Here is a 22,992-nt window from a genome sequence, read left to right on the forward strand (position 1 = left end):
CTACTGCTAGCAGCAGGGGCAGTAGAGACATACTTGATGGTAGTGTTGCTAGCGGTAGCAGCGGCAGTACTGTTACTAGTAGCATCACTACTACTGCTAGCAGCAGGGGCAGTAGAGACATACTCGGTAGTAGTGTTGCTAGCAGCAGCAGAGGCTCATATTCTGAGGTAACAGCAACAACAGTAGTAGTTCATACTCAGTGGTAATAGAACTATTAGTAGCAATTTTGGCAGGGGCTCACACTCCGAGGTGGTGGCGGCAGTGGCAACAGCAGTACTGGTAGTAGTGTAGTAATGTAATAATAGTAGCAGTGTAATAATAAGTACTTGAAAACTCTCAAACTGCTGCAAAGGGGGTGCCTGGGTGGCTCAGTCGTTAAGCGTCTACCTTCTGGCTCAGGTCATGGTCCCAGGGATTGAGCCCCTCCTCGGGCTCCCTGCTCCGCGGGAAGCCTGCTTCTCCCTCTCCCACTCCCCCTGCTTGTGTTCCCTCTCTCGCTGTGTCTTTCTCTGTCAAATAAATACATAAATAAAATCCTAAAAAAAAAAGAAACTCCATGTGGTAATACTTTTATTCCTTTGGCCGGCTGAGACGAGGGGGCGAGTATTAGTTTTATCCGCATCTTAGGAAAGAGACCTCATAGTGCCAGGTTGTTACACAGTGTGCCCGGGTCCCGCAGCGCACGAAGGACAGAGCCACGATGCCATCGTGGGTGCTGTGACTCGCGAGCCTGACCGTCTCCGCGACTGACCACTCATCCAGTGGCATCAGGTCTCAGAGCTCTGACATCAGGTCTCAGACACGTGCATCTTGAACTTGGCTTGGGCGACAGGAAGTCAGACGGGGACTGTAAATTTGGGCAGAGCTCGGGTGTGGGTGTCCCCTGGGTGCTGCCGGGGCTGGAGCGCTGACACCCGCGGTAGCAGCACGGTGTGTTCAGATCCACCTGGAGCCCTTCAGAAAGCCACCTTCTACTCTTTACCGCCCCTTAGTGGATGCAGGTGTGGCTGCCCTGGTGCGGAAGTTTGTAAACAGCCACCCGCATGTCTAAGACCCCGTTCTAAATGAGCTCCTGGAGATGGACCAGCAGGAAGGCCGGGGTCTCAGATGGGACTCGGATGATCTGGGCAGAGGCCAAGCTCTCTTTGTTGTTACTCAGCAGGTGCCCCTGGCTCCCTGATGAGAGATGGAGTCTGTGAGTCTCTCGTGGGCGTGCACTTGCAGGGCGAAGACGAGGGCGCGTGGGCGCTTTCCCATACGCAGGGTGTGCAGCAGGCAGGGTGTGCAGCAGGCCCGGGGAGCACAGTGATGGTCTGGGGTGGAATCAGACTTGGCTGGGAGCAGGCACATCCCGGGTGTGGTGGGGCTGGGCTGCTACCCGGAGGGCGCTTGCTGCTTCATGCTGTGATGCAGCCAGTGTCTCAGTGGTTTCCAGCAGAAAACGAGACACTGGCCTCGATGAGCACGGTGACCAGCACCCATGGGGATCATTCGATTAGTGTCTTTGAGAGAATACGTGCTGGAGCTCTGCGTCCTAGTGCCGGGACGCTCAGGCAGCCCACGGTGTTAGAGCTCAACCAGAAGTAAACCTTGAATTTTTTCTGGCAGTAAAAGAAGCCTGAAATCCAACACAAGTACCCTTGTGTTTCTAGATTCGCCTGTTGACACAATGCTGTTTTGGAGACATGAGAAATGCTTTTGTATGGTGGAGCTAGGAAGGATCTGTTACAGTTCAAAATCACTTTCAGGGGCTGTTTTGGGTTTTCAGTGGTTAAAGGTAGTTCCTGAGTTAGGTGGGATGAGTGCTAGTGTAATAGTTGATTTAATGAAGCAACTTCCCATTTTGTGATCTTCTTTGCTCCTTGTTGGTCTTCGTATTTAAGGTAGTGGAGGATCTAAACCCAACCTTAGGATTTTCTCAAAAGGTTGAGGCTCGCTGATTATCCGTGGTTTGCAAGCAGTGTGGTGTTACCAAGCAACGCGTGGGCAGGGCCTTCCCCGGGCGCTCCTGGCAGCCACCAGTGGGGAGAGGCAGGGTGATGCAGGCCAGGGCGAGGCTTTGGAGGTTGGATTTCAAAGGAGTGAAAATCTCTGTCATGTGAGAATTGAGGAATGCTTGTAAGGCTCGCAGAAACAAGCTCCATGCTGATGTCGAACACGGCGTTCTTGCAGGCCAACGCTAACCAGAAAAGAACAGCCAGCGAGCTCCCAGCACACCTGGCCCCTGTGTGCACCTCCACGGGGACGTGGTGGGGACAGAGCAAGTAGCCTCCTGTCTAGAGCCCTGAGGGTAGGGAGGAGGAGCCTGAAGGCTCTTTTTGGGGCAGACAGCAGTAGAGACGGTCTCCCCACCCCACCCAGGGCCTTATCTGTGAGAGAGACAGTCTCTGCCTGCTGGTGTTAGTGGGGTGGGTTCTCCCAGTCCCCTTGCCCTGAGAGGGGAGGGGTGGCCAGGGGGTGGGGTGGGGTGGGGTTAGGTCACTCTACCAGTGATCCTTGGAAATGGCCCCAGGTGCTGCCGGCATTGATCAGTGACTTGGCCTTTGTCTGAGGCCACTTTTGCTAATTGTTTCTGATCCAGGTGGAGGCTGCACGGAGGCAAATATTTGCCTACATCTTTAGGCTGGAACTCAGCTGATGGGCAAGAAGTAAACCAAATCCTTTGAGGTGGTCTCTCCCACCGCCCCGTGTAGGTTGTGTCTTGACTCAGAGCTGATGCCTTGAGAGTTGTCCTGGGCCTTTGCATTTATGTCCCTACTCTGTTCTAAGCGCCCTTCACTTCTGTTTAACCCAGGGGCTGAGGACTGGCTGCTGGTAGCCAACATGGGGACGGGGGTGGGGTGTGTGTGTGCAGGAAGAACCACTGAGGACCACACAGCAAGGGCCAGATGAGGAAGCAGAGGAGACCTGCAGGGCCGACCCACTGTGTACACCCTGCCTGTTCTTGGGTGTGTAGCATTAGGTTAGTAGTATCCACAGTGATGACCCCGAGTTACAAACAAAGGTAATGCCTCGCCCCCATTTTCTTTGAGATGTCAGGGAAGGAGGTGACTCATTTTCAAAAAGGTTGCATTCATAATGGTTAAATTAAAAAAAAATCTGCTTAGAACTGAAACTTCTGGCAACTCTTTAGAAAAGTTGGCTTTTATGAGCAACTTTTCTCAAGAGTTCTTGTTCTACCATTGTTGCCTTTCGGGGAACAGTGGGTGTTCCAAGTCCTGTGTGAAACCAGCCTCTGCCATCAGGAACGGACTAGGTCTCTTCCCAGGACTCGTGTATAATAAGGGTGATCTTCTTTTATACCGATTTTGATGCTGGTTTCCGGACACTGTGAACTGTTGCGTCCCATTTACTTGTTCCTGGATCCCTCTGAGGTAGACCAGGCAGGAGTTTCCATGGATATGGAAAACGGCGGCACAGAAGGGCATGGATGGACTTAGGGTCATGTGGCACGCAAGTGACCAGCCTGGTTTCTGAAGCAAAACGTTCCAAATTTGCCGGATGAGCGCTCTTTGTGTTCTGTCCTGACGCCTTCTCTTGCCAGGGCCCCCACCCACGATGGTCAGAGAGCTGAGAGGAGGTGTTTTTTCTCTGACAACAGCTCTGTGCTCCTCTCTCAGCTGCTTCATACATTTTCACACACGGTTTCTCCCCTACCACCCTGTAGCTTTTTTTTTTTTTTTAAAGATTTTATTTCCTTATTTGACAGAGAGAGACACAGTGAGAGAGGGAACACAAGCAGGGGGAGCGGGAGAGGGAGAAGCAGGCTTCCCGCGGAGCAGGGAGCCCGATGCGGGGCTCGATCCCAGGACCCTGGGACCATGACCCGAGCCGAAGGCAGACGCTTAAGGACTGAGCCACCCAGGCGCCCCACCCCTGTAGCTTTTTAAGAACACTTAAAAATACAAACCTAGAATATGATTGAAGGGTAGCAGAATATGCCATCCCAGAATATGCCTTTTTGGGATACAGATTATTTTGAGCCGATTAATTTTTTTTTTTTTTTTTAAACTAAGCTCCATGCCCAATGTGTGGCCTGAACTCACAATCCTGAGACCAAGAGTCTCATCTTCCACCAGCTGAGTCAGCCAGGCGCCCCTGAGCAGATTGGTTTTGAGAAGCATCAGCCACAGAAGCTCTGAAAACAGAGTAGAAGGTTACCCTTCTGTAAGGGACAGTTAATTTTATAAAGGAAACCTACATTTGTACGGATGTCTCCCTCTTTGTGCCAGGAAGACAAGGGTGGCTCTAAATCACAAGAGAATCCTATCCTTGGAGAAGTCTCTGAGACGACTTAAATCGGCACAATAAGCCTTACCTGTTTCCCATGCTTTTCCGGTTAACCCCCCCATGGCGGTGGTTCTCGCCTCTGGGAGTTACTCTGTTTTCCTAGGGCTCTCCCATGTATGCTGGAGGTATACCTGTTCATAAGCTTCTGTTGGTTTCTCTCCTGTTAATCTGTCTTTTGTTACAGAGGATTTCAGCCCAGAGCTCAGCAGGGTCGAGGGAAAATGGCTATTTCTCCCCTGTGGATTAAGCTTGCATGTCCCCCTAAGCCAGCTTCAGTGGGTATCTACTCATGACCGGTCTTGACCCATCTGGACCTCACTCACTCTCATGCTTCCCGAGATTATTTTCAAGCAGTTCTTAAGTACTGCATCATTTTATCTGTTTTTAGTGTGTATCTTTAAACACTATGGACTCTTTCCCTATATAATCTAATGCCATTATTATGTATAAACATTAACACTGATACTAGATATCATCAGTATCTAGCTAGTGCTCACATTTCTTTCTTTTTTTTTTTCCCTTGCAGTTTGAATCCGTATCCAAATCAGGTGCATTTGGTTGATAGAGGCTGTTTGGGCTCCTTTCCGTTCTCTCACTATAATTTTATTTATGTTTTCTACTCAAATACTTGACACTGAGTTGTTTGTCCCGTAGAGATTCCCACATTCGGGCTTTGGCCTATCACTTAGGCCCTGTGTCATTGAACATGTTCTTCTGGAACCTTAAATTGGCAGCTAGATCTAGAAGCTTGATCTGACTCAAATTTTTTTTTTTCTCTTCTCCTCCTTGGCAGATTTACTTCGTAGGTCTGGTGGTGTGCCTCTCTTATTAGGTACATCATGTCTGCTTGTCTTTATTGTGTGGGTGATGTTAGGAGCACTATTCATGATCATTGCTTAAGATCCATTAATTTACTAGGCAGTTGCAAAATGGGGTGGTCCTCATTCTTCCTGTGTTCATTCACTGCTTTTCCTCTGTTAACCTTAAAAATAGAACTTCCCACTCATGTGACCAGCAAAAATGGGTTTATTCAGGCATGGCAGACAGTTGCAGTCTGGGACAAGCAAGCTCTGGCCAAACCGTAGGCAAGTCCGCCCAACACTCTTTTATGGGAGAAAGTAGGAAGTTGGGAGGGGCTGTTCTAAACAGGCTCACCCCTTTGCTGTTATGGTTCACTCAATAATTTTTTCTTTGTCTGATAGCTTGTTTCTATTTCCGTGTTTTCTTTCTTTTCTCATGGATCAGGCATGGTGGGGTTGGGCAAGAAATGTTTCCTGTACATGGGACAACCGTGCCCACGGGGGAAGTTTTGGCATCTAGCCATGTAATAAGTTACGCTAAGAAGCAAGAGGTTGGGGGGGGGCGCAGTTTGAGATGTCAGGTGTTTCAGGGAGCTGAATGCCGAATACTTCATTAAGAAGTACCTGCTTCAAAAAGACTCTGAAATGCTGGTAGGACCTTGAACCATGGGGTGTTGTGGTATCATATTGGGCTAGAAATCCCTTATGGTTTTACAATCAAGAAGAATTCTTGTGCTGGAGTAATAAAGACTGTATTCTCAGTTGGTTTGTGGGAAGGATCTTCACCGGGCAGAGATGGGCATGTTTGCTCAAACAAGTTTTGACCTTGCTCCTGCTCTCCAGAAAGTTTTAATATGGTTAGTTTCAAGTTTGATAATACCTATTTTCCCGGGTTTATTTCTTTGTAGCTGAGGGTGAGGATTGAGAACGGACAGATGAGTGGGAAGCTAGGGGCTGCAAGCTGGCATTCCTCATTAGTGAGCCTGTTTGATTGATTAAGTACTGTCAACAGAAAAATCCAGGTGCTTGGGTGGTACTGCTCTACCTTTATTTTGTGCTCTTTTTCACTGGGTTTGTTGCACCTATCCGTTCTCTCTCTGATGGGTGACTCTGATTATATTTTCCTATGCCCATGCCCATGTTAGGCTCAAATGGAGAGCCGAGGACCAGAGATCATCCTAAGTTTTAGGAAAGTTTGGGCCGGCAGGTGTTACCTCTGGGCTCCCAGTAGGCAGCCCCAGGGTGGTGTACTGCTGACCTGGGCTGGGACTGCCCACGTGTATGTACAGTTTGATGTTCTCACTTTGCTGTGGAAGCCTCCAGATCTTCATGTCAGTAATTCCATAAACTTTTATGGCCCGCTGTATTTGGGTTGCTTTTATAAACTCTCAGTGCTTCTTGGGACGAATGATTGGGCATGCTTCACATGTTAACAGTGAGCCTTTGTGTTCTTGGGATCTGATTGTCTTCAATGAGCAGCATTTCCTTGTAGTACAAAAGTGCCATGACCTCATGAAAGGTGAGGCTGGAGGTGAAGTTTGTGAACGAGTGTGTGCATGAGTGTGCAGTGTTGGGATTTATAATGTCACACCCATCTCAGGGATGGGGACAGCTTTCTGTAAATATCCTGAAGGGGCACTAGTTGGGTGAGAAGAATATGCATGTTAGTTGTGTTTCGGGTTTGGGTTTTTGGGGTTCCCTTGCCCTTCTGGGCTATGGGTTCCTCCCTCGGGACAGATGGAGGAGAGCCACCAGAAGCAAACCTGTTGGTTGTTTGCCAGTCTGTGTTAATAAGGACAGGTTGCTCAAGAGGAAATGTTTCAAAGTTGAGTTCTTGAAAGATTTCCAAACTTTTGGCATTAGATGAAGTGAGGTGGAGGGCCTGTGTGTTTACTTTTGGAGACATGCATTTGCACCGAGTGTTTGGTATTCTTTGATGCCAGAGGAAGGTACCTTATAAGAGTGGATGTAGGTTGTGGGGTGGAGTGGCCATCTGGCACGGAGGGGCAAGTTTTGCCGTTTTTTTGCCTTTAGTTTTAGGGGGAAAAATTGCTTAAGTCTTATTTAGGAGGTAAGCCCCAGTGCTTTCTTAACTCAGTGGTGTAGTATTTTAATTTTTTGCCTTGGGGAATGGAGGATTGTTAAAATTCTTCAAAACCAGCACCTGCAGTGTATGGCTGGTGGCGAACTAGGGATGGCCTTATTTTGAGCTTGCCTTCTGCTATGTTAAATTTTTGACTCCAAGGCAGCACTGCTCTGCTTCTAGGGGTGGAGACATTCGAGACTGTGGCTGAGAGCCTGGGAGCCTCCTGAGCCTGGTCTTTTTCCTTACTCCAACAGAACTTGGAGACTGGACTCCGTTCTTTTGATCTACTGACACGTGGAATTTGGGGTTAGGCTCAGATCTGTATTTGCGCCAAAATCTCCATTCTTTTAATGGCTCTTTTAATGCAGAAGGGGTTTTCAAGAGTGTGCCTCCCATGAGCGAGCCATTTGTGACTTTGCTTTGGGCTGGGATGTTGACAGTGGAGACCCATTGTGCAGGCTGTGAGCTGGGGTTGCCCACCTGTGAGCACATGCCTTACCATTCTTTTGCCACTTGTTTCCTTATTCATCTTTGCCAAGACTTAATCTGGTAGTCTGCCAAATGTGTTCTAAACATGGGTTGCAATATTTATCAAGAACCCTCAGTGTACCAAGCACAATGAACTAAAGTTTTATGACTTTTGCACTTAGAATTTTGGCTTAAGGTTAAACTATTATCTGCTTGTCTTACATAAGAGAGGGGTTCTGTTTTTCTTTGGGATTAGTGATGAATGTAGCACTTTGTTAAAATGCCTTTTTAACATGCTAGTAATAAACGCAAAGCTATGTTAAGAAAAACTGGTAGGACCTGTATTTCTAATTACAGCTTTCTCCTTTTCTTTTAGGAAGGCACCAAAGTAATCCAGCCCATATTTTTGGGGAAAATTATTAATTATTTTGAAAACCATGATCCCACTAATTCTGTGGCTTTGCACGAAGCCTACGTCTATGCCACAGTGCTGTCCATCTGCACGCTCATCCTGGCCATACTGCACCATTTATACTTCTATCATGTTCAGTGTGCGGGCATGAGGCTACGCGTTGCCATGTGCCATATGATTTATCGGAAGGTAAGTGTCATTTGGTATCAGAATGTCTACCTCACCCAAAGCATCAAGAGCATTTTGGGAAAGTTCATAAATTAAAAATTTCGTAAAAAGGATCTCTATTTTTATTTCTTTATTTCAAGGATGGGGGAGGGGCACAGGGAGAGAGAGAATCCCAGGTGGGCTCCACGCCCAGCACGGAACTGGACGCGGAGCCCGACTCAGGGCCAGTCTCAGGACCCTGAGTCATGCTCCTGAGCTGAAATCAAGAGTTAGACACTTAACCGACTGAGCCACTCAGGCGCCCCTAGAATCATTTATACCTCAGCAGAGAAGCTTGTTATTTATAGCAGGTGAATTTTTTTTTTTCCTTTAAGTGAACTTTACTGATATACAGTGGAAGTTTCCTATTGAGATCAGGTCAGGGCTGCCTTTGATCACATTTGGCCATAGGCTGTTGCAAAATACTCTACTGGTAATGGAATCTAATTAAAAAATAAGTATCGAAAATAAGTATCAAATTGATTTAGGCATGAAAAATTTCCAGTGTTTTCATGCCTAAATCTCAGAGTTGTATTTATGGAAATTTTGTTGTTGTTCACTAAAACTTTATTTACATCAAAATTGTATTTTACAAGTGACCTTCTGTGAAATTGGATCTATAAAATTGAATCTCAGTGAAAAGATTGTATTTGAGAAAAGGAATGTATTTTTTAAATGAACCATTTAATCATGCTCAATATAATTGTGTTAAAGAAAAATACAGAGTCCATGTCAAACACATTCATTGTTCTGTAGTTACGGTTGTATTTTTTTTTTTAATTTTGTTTATTTGAGAGGGGGTAGAGAATGAGCAGGGGGTAAGGATAGAGGGAGAGGGAGAAGCAGACTCCCTGTGGAGTAGGGAGCCCAACGCGGGGCTCAATCCCAGGACCCTGAGATCATGACCTGAGCCGAAGGCAGACGCTTAACCAACTGAGCCACCCAGGCATCCCATTAAATAAAATCTTTTTTTTTTTAAACACAGTTTTTTTTTTTTTTAAGATTTTATTTATTTATTTGACAGAGAGAGAGACAGCGAGAGCAGGAACACAAGCAGGGGGAGTTGGAGAGGGAGAAGCAGGCTTTCCGCCGAGCAGGGAGCCCGATGTGGGGCTCGATCCCAGGACCCTGGAATCATGACCTGAGCCGAAGGCAGACGCTTAACGACTGAGCCACCCAGGCACCCCCCATTAAATAAAATCTTAAAAAAAAAAAAAAAGAAAAAAAATAGTTGATGTTTGGGATGAAACTTTAACTTTTACGTTGTCTTTAGTAATTTTGGAGCGAACTTATGTTCTACTTTATGTTGCTTTCCATTCAAGTTATTATTTTATGCACTATTTTCTTCTCTTTAGTGTACATTGCAGCAGTTTTAATGACAAGACCCAGTTTGATGTATTCAGTGTTTTGTATTGAGAAATGCCATTAAGTTCTCCCGTAGTTTACCCTGGTCTTAAGTATTATGAAGGGAGTGAGGATTTCAGGTGTCTTTGCCAAGGAATTGCCACAGACAGAAGAAGTGATGAGAACTGAAGCGCTCTTTACAAACTGGACCCTGGATATCTCTTTGCTTTGGGCCATTTGCTTTAAAAACAAAAACAAAAATACTCCATTTTAACTGTATTGTATACTTGAAATTTGCTAAGAGAGTTTGATCTTAAGTGTCCCTGCCATACACACAAAAGGATAACTGTGTAAAAGTGATGGATATATTAACTTGACTGTAGTACTCATTTTCCAGTGTGTATCTGTCAAAATATGACATTACACCGTAACTATATACAATATTTTTTTTTAAAGATTTTATTTATTTATTAGAGAGAGAATGAGAGATAGAGAGCACGAGAGGGAAGAGGGTCAGAGGGAGAAGCAGACTCCCCGCCGAGCAGGGAGCCTGATGTGGGACTCAATCCCGGGACTCCAGGATCATGACCTGGGCCGAAAGCAGTTGCTTAACCAACTGAGCCACCCAGGCTCCCTATACAATATTTTTTAAGTTTATTTTTATTTTTTTAGTAATCATCTATACACCCAATGTGGGCTCAAGCTTATAACCCCGAGATCAAGAGTCCCATGCTTTTCTGACTGAGCCAGCCGGGTGCCCAATATATACAATTTTTATTTAAAAAAAAAAAAATCCTTATTGAAAGTTAAAGCCAAACAATTTAAATTTAAAATATTGCTTCTTTAACCTAGTTGCTGCTTATCTAGAGCTTCTGTTTCTTATGACTACTTCTCGTAGCAAAATGCAAGATGTCTTCTCCACCTCTTCCTCTGAGCAGAGTCTTATTAATCTTGGAGTTGGGTGAATCCCGGAGGCTTCTTACTGTCTGTGTAGGCTGTGACACGTAACCTCAGGCTCCTCCTCTGTGATGTGCAAATGGTAGCCCTGCCTGTCTGCCCCGGTCCAGGGGTCTTCGTTGCTGTCCGTCTCCTCCTCTTGGTTATTCTATTGTAGTCCCTTCTACCATGTAGGAGACTGGGCCAATTTCTCTATAAATTAGCTAGATCATGCTTCACCCCCGTAAATAAATAGGACATTTCACTAGGACTCTACTGTGAAAACCTTCACCGTGGGAGCCAGGTTTGAGGGGACGATTCAGTCCAACAAAGCTCTTTGCTGCCCAGGTGAGTTGGTGGGAGTTCACCTGTTTTTCTTACTCTTCCCAGTAACGTTTTAGAACTCACCTTTGGGAAATCTGATCTGACCTGGCACATTTGCTGAATGTAAACCTCTCCCCGAGGTGTTAATTTCCTGGCTTGATTAGCCTAAAAGAATTGTCCCCTTACAAAGACTTGCTTGGGTCAAACCATAGGCGTAAGCTGAAATTCCAGAAGCGTGGGAAAGACCGTTTTCCTTAGGCACTGCCTTGCGGTCTAGAATCCTGCTGGGTGAAGAAATAGGACACTTTTTTCATCACCGGTGTGCCAATTCCTTAGGGCAGAAGGTGGCACTGCAGCAAAGCTCCGAGAGGCCCCTCCGAACATTAGGCTCGTTCCCTACTCCTAATCCCCGGTTCTGGGAGAACTTCATGTTGGATGTCGTCACTGGAATGGCTGCTGAGTTCGTAGTGGTAGCTCGTAATATTGCATGATGTCGTGGGATGTATCCTGTATAAAAATGACTTATCCCTTGTTTTCCTTTCCACAGCTCTAGTAAAATTACACTTGGCTTTTGAGCTTTTTTCTTTTTCTTTTTCTTTTCTTTCTTTCTTTTTTTTTTTTTTAAGATTTTATTTTTTTAAGGAATCTCTACACCCAACGTGGGACTCAAACTCACAACCCTGTGGTCAAGCGTCACACGCTTCCACCAACTGAGCCAGCCAGGTGCTCGGAGCATTCATTCATTTATTTACTTCTTGAGTGACTGATTGTGATAAAATATGCATAACATAAAATCTACCGTTTTAACTCTTTAAGTGGACCGTTCAGTGACGTTTAAGTACATTCACATTGTGTAGCCATCACCACTATACCACCATTCATCTCCAGAGCTTTCTCTTCTCCCCGGACTGAGGATCTGGACTTGCTAAACACTGAACTCCCCGGCCCCTACCCTCCAACTGCCATCACTGTTTTCCTTCCTGTCTCTGAATTCCTCCACTCTAGGTGCCTCATATAAGTAGATTCATGCATTGTTTGTCACTTTGTGTTTGACTCACGTCACGTAGCATGAGGTCTTCAAGCTTTAGCCACGTTGTGTTCCCTGGGTCAGAACTGAACTCCTTTTTAAGGCCGACTACTTTTCCACTGTATGGATGGAGCACATTTTGTTTCCCCGTTCATCTGTCAGTGGGCATTTGGGAGATTTGTCTCCGTTTTTTGGCGGTTGTGAATAATGCTGCTGTGCACAGGGTGTGTAAATACCTCTTCAAGTTCGTATTTTCAGTTCTTTTGGGTACATTCCCCAACGTGGAATTGCTGGGCTATATGGTAAATTTTTGCAGAACTGCCATACCCTTTTCCACAGTGGCTGCATCATTTTACTAACCCACTTGATCATTGATTTTTCCGTGAAACGTGAGGACTAACTAGGAGTTTTTATGAACTGTGATGTTTTGTTTGGATGGGTGGTTCTGGCTGGTGGTCTGTTGACACGGCCCATAGTGGTCTGTTTAGGTTCCTCAAATCTTTAGGACTTTTTTTTTTTTTTTTTGAAATTTTTTCCAAATGAAGGGATTGTGCAACACAGGCTGTGTCTTTTGTTTTGTTTTTTTTTTTTTTTTAAAGATTTTATTTATTTATTTGACAGAGGGAGACAGCGAGGGCAGGAACACAAGCAGGGGGAGTGGGAGGGGGAGAAGCAGGCTTCCCGCCGAGCAGGGAGTCCGATGTGGGACTTGATCCCAGGACCCTGGGATCATGACCTGAGCCGAAGGCAGACGCTTAACGACTGAGCCACCCAGGCGCCCAAGGCTGTGTCTTTTGTAAAGTCAACAGATTGGCATGAAGAACACGGGTTCCTCACCGTAGTGATGTTTTGAACATTATACTTGCTCACGTTAGAAAGTCCCTGCCAGTCCTGGGTCATATTCCCAGCGTGGGTTCCTGTCACCTCTACAGTGGGACCCAGTGGCTTACTTCCTGTCTTTGTTCTTGTCCAGGCCACAGAAAAAGCAGGACATGCCCAGCTTCAAATCTCAAGGGGCTGCTTCCCCAGATCACAGCACAGGAGGTAGGACCAGACGGGGGGAAGATGTTAGCTTCAGCCCAGGCGAGCCCAGACTGAGGACAGAGGATGATCTTCAGCCCCATCACTAGTAGGAATGGATCTGGCATTTACCAGCCTGACCTTGGCTTCAGGCTTGGGTGCGAGTGAGCCTGAATGTTCTACGTCTCTAGAGCTAGGGCACACAGGATGGCATTCTCTGTAATCAGGATGGTCTTGTCCTATGGTACAAAGATTTTCTTGTATTACAAAATGTGTACGGCACAGATATTTTTTTTCTTAAGTTCTTAATTAAGCCTGATTGGCCCTGAGTTTCCTGACTCTGTGTCCAGTTTGAAGAACTATGGCAGTTCCCATAGTGGACCCTGATGATTGGTTTGCTTTGAATGCCAGGGAAATCCAGAGCTGTCAGCTTTTGAGTTCATGGATACTGTTCTCCCTCCTTGTTCCTTGGTGCAGTCTTCCTTGCAGAATTGGATCATTTTGACCATACTTTTTATTCCGGCTAAAATCTCATCTTTACTCTCTTTAGAGTTACCCAAAGGATAGTTTGTGAGAGAGTATTTGTCTTTCTTTGCTTGAACCTCTAAGATGAATGGACTCCCTGCAAACGTCCAAGTTTTCTTTTATCCTCCATCACGGATCTGTCTTGGCAAGAGTTTATGTATAGTAAACCCTCATTATTCACAGATTCTCTGTTTGCAGATTGCCTACTTGCTAAAATTTATTTGTAACTCCAAAATCAATACCTGGAACTCTTTCGCAGTCATTCTTGGGCATACACATAGCCACTAAAATTTTGCATCACCTGACATGCATATTCCCAGCTGGATCCCCCTCTTGTTTCAGCTGTCCTACTGTAAACAAGAGTTCTTTTCACGGGCTGTTTATATGTAGTGTCTGTTTTCTGCACTTTTGTGCTTTTTGTTGGTGATTTCACTGTTTAAAATGGCCCCACACAAAATGCTAAGATGCTGTCTAGTGTTTCTGGAGGGCTGTGCCTTGTGGAATAAATATGACACATGGTAGGGAGAAAATGCCTGTGTTAGATAAGCTTGGCTCAGTTTTTTTTTTTTTTAAGATTTTTATTTATTTATTTGACAGAACAAGCAGGGGGAGTGGGAGAGGGAGAAGCAGACTCCCCACTGAGCAGGAAGCCCGATGCGGGGCTCGATCCCAGGACCCTGAGATCATGACTTGAGCCGAAGGCAGACGCTTAACCGACTGAGCCACCCAGGCGCCCCAAGCTTGTTTCAAGTTATGAGTTATTGTGCTTTTGGCGTGAGTCCAATGTTAATGAGTCAACAATGGACACACGTCAGGTTATGTGTAAGTTGATCAGTTTTTTTTTTTAATTTTATTTATTTATTTGCCAGAAAGAGAGAGAGAGAGCACAAGCAGGGGGAGCAGCAGGCAGAGGGAGAAGCAGTCTCCCCACGGAGCAAGGAGCCCGATGGGGGACTCAATCCCAGAGACCCTGGGATCACGATCCGAGCCGAAGGCAGATGCCCAACCAAATGAGCCACCCAGGCGTCCCTATTGATCAGTTGTTAAAATGTTATCAAAGGATGGCAGAAACCGAATTCTGTATTTTCTCTGGGAGCAATTAGTATTCAGTAATTCATGGTCACAGTGACTTTATAGCACACAGCTACAACAAATGAGGAGAATTGACTACTGAGATTTATGCAGTGCATCCAAATGGGTGACTTCTGTAGATTAGTATCCTATGTAAAGAAATATTTTTACTTACCTCTGTGTATTTTTAATTAGTTAAGTGATATAGTCGCATTAAGTGATGTAGTTGCATTAATTGATGTAGTTGCAGTATAATTTTTAGAATTCTGTAATTGGGAGAAAAAGGCATGCTTTTTTGTATCCACACCATTTAGATCTCCTAGTCTTTCTGAGTGGACTCTTCCCTTTTCTAATCTTTTATCTCAAGATCCTCTTCTCTTGACCGTTTTACTTCTCTTTTCTAGACCCTTCTGCAGCTCAGTTGTATTTTAAGATCGGCAGTCAGGACATGAGGCATTCTTTATCACAGACTCTGAGAAGGAAGTAGAAGGGCCCCATACAGGGTGCAGAGCCAGTTGCTGACTTCTCCTGAGCAATGTCTGCAACCTGCTGCAAGAAACGGAGTTCGATGGGGCGCCTGGGTGGCTCAGTTGGTTAGTCATCTGCCTTTGGCTCGGGTCGTGGTCCCAGGGTCCTAGGATTGAGTCCAGTAATGGGCTCCATGCTCCATGGGGGGCCTGCTTCTCCCTTTCCCTGCTGCTCCTCCTGCTTCTGCTCGCTCTCTCTGTCAAATAAATACATAAAATCCTTTAAAAAAAATGGAGCTGGAGTTAAAACAAAACAAAACACTATGCACCAGAGTGTTGATTCTGAGAAGGGGAAGGTCCACCCCACCCCTCCACTTCCTTCTGAAAGTTTGTTAGCATCTCACCCATATGATGTCAAGTCTATAGTTCTTGGACAGAACTTGATTTTGTTTTTATTTAATACTAACTTCATTTCAGTGTAGACATGCTGCGTTGCTTTATATTTAGGCTGGACAACATGAAATTGCAGATATTCAACTGATGAGGGCTTGTAAAATAGCACTTTGATGTGGTTCAGTCCAGTATTTTGCCTGTTAATCTGTGGTTACGTTTCCTTTCTGAAAGTGTCAAGGGGCTAGCATCTTGAGAGTACCACCACAGTGAAACTCTGTGGTATTTATGGAAATGGTTCAGGGGTCTCCCTGGAAGCATGGGATACTTGGGTAGGAATTTCTCTTCTAATGGTATTTTGTAACCTTCTGACAAAAATAGAATGAGCTAGTAATGCTTCTTACATTGTTTAATGCTTTAAAATCTTTTCTTTCTTTAATATTTATTTTTTTAAAAGATTTTATTTATTTGTCAGAAAGAGAGAGAGAAGAGCGTGCGTGAGCACCAGCAGGGGGAGCAACAGAGGGAGAAGGAGAAGCATGCTCCCCACTGAGCAAGGAGCCTGATGTGGGACTTGATCCCAGGACCCTGGGAGCCAAAGGCAGACACTTAACTGATTGAGTCACCCGGGTGTCTGTAAACTCTTTTTTTTTTTAAGTTTATTTATTTATAATCTCTACACTCAACATGGGGCTCCACCTCATGGCCCTAAGATCAAGAGTTGAGTGCTCTACCAACTGAGCCAGCCAGGAGTCCCTAAAATCTTTCTTTTTAAACACATTTCTCCCTCCATTTTTCTCTTTTACTTATGATACAAACTTGGGTTGAATCTGTGCATTTTGCGAAAAGGTAATCTCTAGGGGCAATTTGTCAGTGTTCTAGTTTGCTAGTAAAGAGCTAAGAGGAGGCATTGGGTGCAGGTTTAATTTTCTGTTGGGAGTTTGGGCTAACAAAGCAAGTTAGGAAAGGCTGTTTGTATTAGCTCTCTCTAACGGGGAAATTCCTGCTCTGGGGAGTTATGAGTGTCTAGAATTGATTCTACCATCAGATACATTATCTGTTCTCTGGGGATGTGGTGGATGCGGGAAGGGTAGGCTTTAGCTCAGTGGTTCTCAAACTCTGGTGCACAGTGGCCTCATTTGGGGAAATTTCTTTAAAACAACTCTGATGCCAGGTCCCTCTCCCCAGGCATTCTGTTTGAATTGGTATGGGGGGGTAGTTTTAAAAAATGATAAGTGATGCTAGTAGGCCTCAAATACATGTTCAGCTTTTACTTTATGTCTTTTTTTTTTTAATATTTATTTATTTGAGAGAGAGAATGTGAGAGAGAGCGAGCACATGAGAGGGGGGAGGGTCAGAGGGAGAAGCAGACTCCCTGCCAAGCAGGGAGCCCGATGCGGGACTCGATCCTAGGACTCCGGGATCATGACCTGAGCTGAAGGCAGTCGCTCAACCGACTGAGCCACCCAGGCGCCCAGCTTTTACTTTAGGTCTTAAAACTAAGGTCTTTCAGCCCTTCTCAGTGGTAAATAACTCTTTCGAAATTGCAGCTGTTAAACCTCAAGCATGGTGGTATTTATCAGGCTCCAGGCTCTTAGAATATGGACTGGGAATCTTATGCTCAGAATAGTCGTGTTGAGTCAGGTGGACAAATACTTTGTAAAAGATGCTGCACTGGGCTAGGGTAGGGACTGTGAGCATGGACTCTGAAAGCAGTCAAATTTGAGATCAAATCCCAATTTTGCCATTTGCTAAACCGGAATATTTTAGAGAAGTGAATTCATAAGGTCTCAGTTTCCTGATCCTTAACATTTTATTTATTTACTTATTTAAAGCAAGCGGGAGGAAGGGCAGAGGGAGAATCTCAGGCACTGAGCACAGAGCGTGTCCTGTGGCTCACGACCCTGAGATCATGACCTGAGCTGAAATCAAGAGTCAAATGCTTAACCGACTGAGCCACCTGGGGACCTCTCAGTTTCCTGATCTTTAAAGTGGGAATAAAGAATATCTGCTTCACATGGAGTTGTTGGTTGAGCACTGGGTAATAGAAGTCATGTAAAGTACGTGGTACAAAAGACATTTATGAAATTTAGGAGGGGAGCTGTAAACCTGGTCAGGCTGTGTAGTTGGACTGCTTTTGCATGAATGCTGGTTTTCCTCTTTCTAGCTATTTGCCTTGGGCAAACTGCTCTAATCTTAAATTTTCTCATTTGTAAAGTGAAGTTTCCTGATTACATTCCACTAGGAATATGTGAGTTGTACTCGGTGTGTATCCTCATCAAGCCCTGGTATTGTCAGTATTTTTAATTTTAGTTATTCATGGGTATGTAAAATAGTATCTCATTATGGTTTTAATCTTCAGTTCATTGATGACTAATGAGGCTCAGTATCTTTTTATGTGCTTCTTTGCTCTTCACGTATCTTTTTTTTGAAGTATCTGTTTAAGTATTTGCTGCCTCTCTTTTTCTCTTATATTGGGATCTTTGTCTTATTGAATTGTACAAGTTCTGTATATTCAGGATTCTAGTCCTTTGCCAGATATATAAATGGTAAACATTTTCTTTTGATCTCTGGCATGCCTTTCTATTTTTTTTTAATAATATCTTTTGAGAAGTGGAATGTTTTTGTTTTGATGAAGTAAGTCCTGTTTATCAGTTTTTTATGGTTATTGCTGCTTATGTTCTATCTGAGAAACCTTTGTCTATTTACTTATTTGGAGAAAGAACCTGAGCCGGGGAGGGGGGTGCTGGCAGAGGGAGAGAGAGAACCTCAAGCCGGCTCCACACTCAGCTCGGAGCCTAATGTGGGGCTTGATCCCACACCCCTGAGCTCATGACACAACCAAAATCAAGAGTCAGATGCTCAACCGACTGAGACACCCCGGCGCCCCTCCTTTAGCATTTCTTAAGGATAGGTCTGCAAGTGATGAATTCTATTTCTGCTTATCTGAAAATCTGTTTTTCTCCCTTGTTTCTGAAGGCTATGCTGGCTGGATATTGTATTCTGAATTGGTAGTTCTCTGTACCCCATTTAGTATGTAAAGGATATTGTTCTGTTGTCATCTGGCCTCCATTGTTTTTAATAAGTCTTCCTGTACGTTTGTTTTCTCTGGCAGGTTTAAAAAAAATTTTTTTTTTTTTAATTTTCTTCTTAAAGAAAATTTAGATTTTTAGGAGATTGATAATGAACCTTAAGTGTGATTTCCCTTGAATTTATGCCTTTTGGGGTTTGTTGAACTTTTTGATCTTAATTTCTTCTTCTTTTTTTTTAAGATTTTATTTATTTATTTGACAGAGACAGCAAGAGAGGGAACACAAGCAGGGGGAGTGGGAGAGGGAGAAGCAGGCTTCCTGCGGAGCAGAGAGCCCGATGTGGGGCTTGATCCCAGGCCCCTGGGATCATGACCTGAGCCGAAGGCAGACGCTTAAACAACTGAGCCACCCAGGTGCCCCTGATCTTTAATTTATTCTTTTTCTAAAAACTTGGGAAATATTTGGCCATTATATCTTTTAAAATATTATCTTCTGGTCCATTCTCACTTTTTCCTCTTTCTTAGATTCTCATTACATGTATATTAGAGCATTTCAAAGTGTCTCATAGTTCCCTCTTTTTGTTTCCCTTAATTTTATTGTTTTTTTCTCTCTGTTCTTAAGATCGGCTAGTTTTCTTCTAATCAACCTTAGTGCCTTTTCTGTTATCTTCAAACTGTTACTAAGACCAGCTAGTGCGTTTTTTCCTTTTCGTCCTTTTCAGTTATAGAATGTTTGCTTTGCTCTTTTTTTTTTTTTTAAGATTTTATTTATTTATTTGACAGAGAGAGAGCACAAGCAGGGAGAGTGGCAGGCAGAAGGAGAGGGATAAGCAGGTTCCCCGCAGAGCAAGGAGCCTGATGTGGGACTCGATTCCAGAACCCCAAGATCATGACCTGAGCTGAAGGCAGTTGCTTAACCAACTGAGTAACCCAGGCGCCCACTTTGCTCTTTTTTTACAATTTGTGATTTTTCTGCCAAGGATCTGTTTACTCATATTTCTCTTTAATTCTTTGAACATATTTCCTTTCAACTCTTTAACATAAAATTAAAAAAAATTCACTGTCTGGGTCAAACTTTCTTATTATTCTTATTTATATATTTGTAGGATTTGCTTTTTATTAGGCATACTGCTTGCTTTCTTGCTGTGGTTTACATTTTCCTGTTTTTCTTTTTGCATCTCTAAGACTTAAAATTTATTGGACATTATGAATGCCACATTGCAGGTCTGCATTCTGATCGTCTTTTGAGGAATGTTGCATTTTGCATTAATAGGTCACTTACTAGCTGATCTCTTTCAACCTGGCATAGGCTTGATTTATGCTTTGTTAGCTTACATTTTTGGGAATTCTAAGGTGTTTTTTCCAAGCTTCTCCAGCTTGGTGGGTCTCAACCTTGAATCTCTGTGTCCTTTGTGGGTCCTTATTAGGCCTTGGTAGTAATCTTTTCTAGGATGAGTCTAGAGCAAATCTGTTTTAGAGAAGAGATTCTCAACCTCCGCACTACCGACATTTAGTAGGGCTGTTGGGGGGTGGTGGATGGAGGGGACCCCATGCATTGTGGGATGTTGATCAGCAACTGTGACCTCTACCCACTCGCTGCCAGATGCATCTTTCTAGTTGTAACAACCAGTAATGTCTCCAGACATCGCCAGATGTGCTCTGGGAGGTGGGGGCAAAATTGCCCCAGCTGAGAATCCCTGCTCCAGAGAGTGGTCTTTAATTCTAATGTATGGTCTTCCTGGTGTCTCAGCTGTATTCCAGCCTTGCTGATCATTTATTAATAAGATTTCTCCAGGGGCGCCTGGGTGGCTCAGTCGGTTAAGCATCTGCCTTTGGCTCAGGTCATGATCCCAGGGTCCTGGGATCGAGCCCTGCATTGAGCTCCCTGCTAGGCGGGGAGCCTGCTTCTCCCTCTGCCTCTGCCTCTCTCTCTCTCTCTGACTCTCATGAATAAATAAATAAAACATTTAAAAAAAAAAAAAGATTCTCCACTCTGTCTGGGCAAGAACTCCAATGCCCTAACTTGACCTTCCAGGCTCCTGTGTTCTGCTTGCTATTCCGTGCACCAGCTCTCTGTTGAGCCTTAGGCTGTGTTGACCTGGGCCTTGGTAGCCTGACCCTCAGCTAAGGCCTTTAGAGCAGCATCCCTTCCCTGCCCCAGGACTTTGGGGACCCTTTCATTCATCCTCGGAAATGCCACTGGCTTGGGCTGACCCCAGCCTCACCTCTGCCTCCTCAGGGGGGGGGGGGGGGGGGGGGGGCTGCCCTGTGTGGGCTTCATCCAGCTCCCTGCCACAGCTGGCAAATGGTCTGCTGGCTGAGAGCCAAGACAGCAGCAGTGCTGACTGCTGACCTCTTGGGTGTTCCTGCTCCCAGGGATCTGGTCTGCACGGCCTGTTAGCTGGTGCCCAGACACGTAATTTTGCCCAGTTATGTACTTGCTTATGGCAGAGGTGGAGCTGGGGCCCGTCCACTATCAGTAACTTGGCCACAGAGCCGCTCACTGCGTTTAATAGCTGGGTGTTTATGGACCTTGCAGCTGGAGCTGTGTGCACACTACAGGGCAGGGTGAGTATCCGCCAGAGCGTGGACCTGTTTGGCTTTCTTGCCGAAAGCATCAAGTGTGAGCACGACATATGCTAGGCTGCAGGTCACTAGATTTTGTTATGAGTCATCGTTGTGCTTAATAAAAGCCCAGAACCTGGGTGTAATCCCAGACCTCCTCCCTCAGAATTAAGAGAGGCCCTGGAAATCTGTATATTTAATCTGTGCCCCAGGGATTCTTATCATCAGGACGACTGGAGAGCCACCCCATGGTAGGGACGGTGAAAGGAACCCGGGCAGAGCAGTGGTGGATGTAGAGCCTTCTTGGAAGGCTCCAGGACTTATGCTGAAAACATGACTGAGACTTAATTTTTAGAAATCCATTTAGTTTAATTTGTAAATTTTTATGTTAAGCTGAATATGTTTTTCTTTGTTATTTTAAGATGTTTCTGTAGGTTTAGAATTTTTGGTCGGTGGCTATTACTGCCCCCCTCTCTTCGAAGGTAATCATTTTGTTTTTTATATTTATTTATTTATTTTAAAAAAAATTTTTAATTAAAAAAAATATTTTTAGGTAACCTCTGTACCCTCTGTGGGACCTGAACTCACAACCCTGAGATTGAGAGTCACATGCTGTACTGATGGAGCCAGTCAGGCGCCCCTCATTTTGTTTTTTAAATTAATAAATTTTTATTCTTATGAGATTTTTTTTTTTATTCATTTGAGAGCGAGAGAGAGAGTGCGTGAGCACAAGCATGAGCAGCGGGGAGACGCAGAGGGAGAGGGAGAAACAGACTCCCTGCTGAGCAGGGTGTCTGAAGCTGGGCTTGATCCCAGGACCCTGAGATCATGACCTGAATCAAAGGCAGATGCTTAACTGACTGAGCCACCCAGGCCCCCCTAAGTTAAGGAATTTTTAATTTTTAATTGTGGTAAAATACACATCACATAAAATTGGCCCCATTTACCATTTTTGAGTGTCCAGCTCAGTGGCCTTAAATACATTCACATCATTGTGCAACCATCACCACTATCCATCTCCAGAACTCTTCATCTTGTAAAGCTGAAACTCTGTCCCCATTAGACCAGTTCCTCATGCCCTTCCCCCAGCCCTTGGCGACCACCCTTCTACTTCCTGTCTCCATGAAACTTCCTGCTTAGGTGCCTCATGTGAGTGGAATCACGCAGGATTTGCCCTTGGGTGCCTGCCTTTTATTTCACTTGGCATAATGTCTTCAAGGTTAACCTCATTTTTTGAATGGGTGTGGGTCATACATTTGTTCAGTATTCATTGAAAACAATGACAGTTCACCCTCATCCTCAACAGTGGTGACGAACTTTCAGTTACTTGTGGAGGAAAAGGAAGGCATTTCAGAGAGGACTCTACCCCTCTCTGGCTCTCTCTGCAGAGCCAGGAGCTGTGGCTGGGTTATGTTTTGAAGTCCTCATCTCCTCTCTCCTCCCTCGGGAACCCATTAGCTGAACCGACCGGGTTATTTTCTTTGTTTGGTATCTCTGTGACTTGACAGCCTTTGGTACCCAGCTGTATTGGTTACACTCCACTCCAGCGAGGAGGAGAGCGTGCATTTGGGATAATGGCATTTGGTAGAGAGTGTGATGGGTTGCTTTGTGAGAGGGCCTTTTCCTTACTGCTCCATGCACTTGTTCTTGGTTCCTTTGTATGTGCAGATGATAGGCATTGCTGCTTTTAGTAAGTTTGGTTCTAAAAATGAATGCTGTGAAAATCATGAGTTGGACAGCATCTCATTTTGTCATTTTTTTTTTCTGTACAGATTGACTTGTTTTCTGAAGGCTTTAAGCATAGTGTTTACAAGGGAATGAGTAATAATACAACTTGTTTTGTGATTTCACGAAAGTGTGCACTATTACTTTAGGTATGCTGTGTATGCAACTCCTTAAGTTCAATACTTTGATAAATATAAAGCATTAGGAAAAAAGGAAATTCACATTTGTAAAACACTCTCATTTTGACAGTAAAATTATGCACAATGGATGAGTTTGTAGAGGGCATATTGCTTCCCTTTTGTAG

At 44.7% G+C, this 22,992-nt stretch overlaps 1 protein-coding gene across 4 annotated transcripts in view; it reads left to right on the plus strand.

The window, feature by feature from the left end:
• The window catches only part of ABCC4 (ATP binding cassette subfamily C member 4 (PEL blood group)), a 244,418-nt gene that overhangs the window by 42,377 nt on the left and 179,049 nt on the right, over positions 1-22,992 (plus strand). For all 4 annotated transcript variants that reach the window (XM_025874666.2, XM_073894388.1, XM_073894386.1 and 1 more), the window contains one exon: positions 8,021-8,245. In XM_025874666.2, coding sequence (XP_025730451.1) covers positions 8,021-8,245 — 225 coding nt within the window. The remainder of the gene's footprint in view (positions 1-8,020; positions 8,246-22,992) is intronic.

Source organism: Callorhinus ursinus, unplaced genomic scaffold (assembly GCF_003265705.2).
Source record: "Callorhinus ursinus isolate GAN/ISIS: 27379988/994484 unplaced genomic scaffold, GSC_fseal_2.0 scaffold7, whole genome shotgun sequence".
NCBI classification, from domain to species: Eukaryota; Metazoa; Chordata; class Mammalia; order Carnivora; family Otariidae; genus Callorhinus; species Callorhinus ursinus.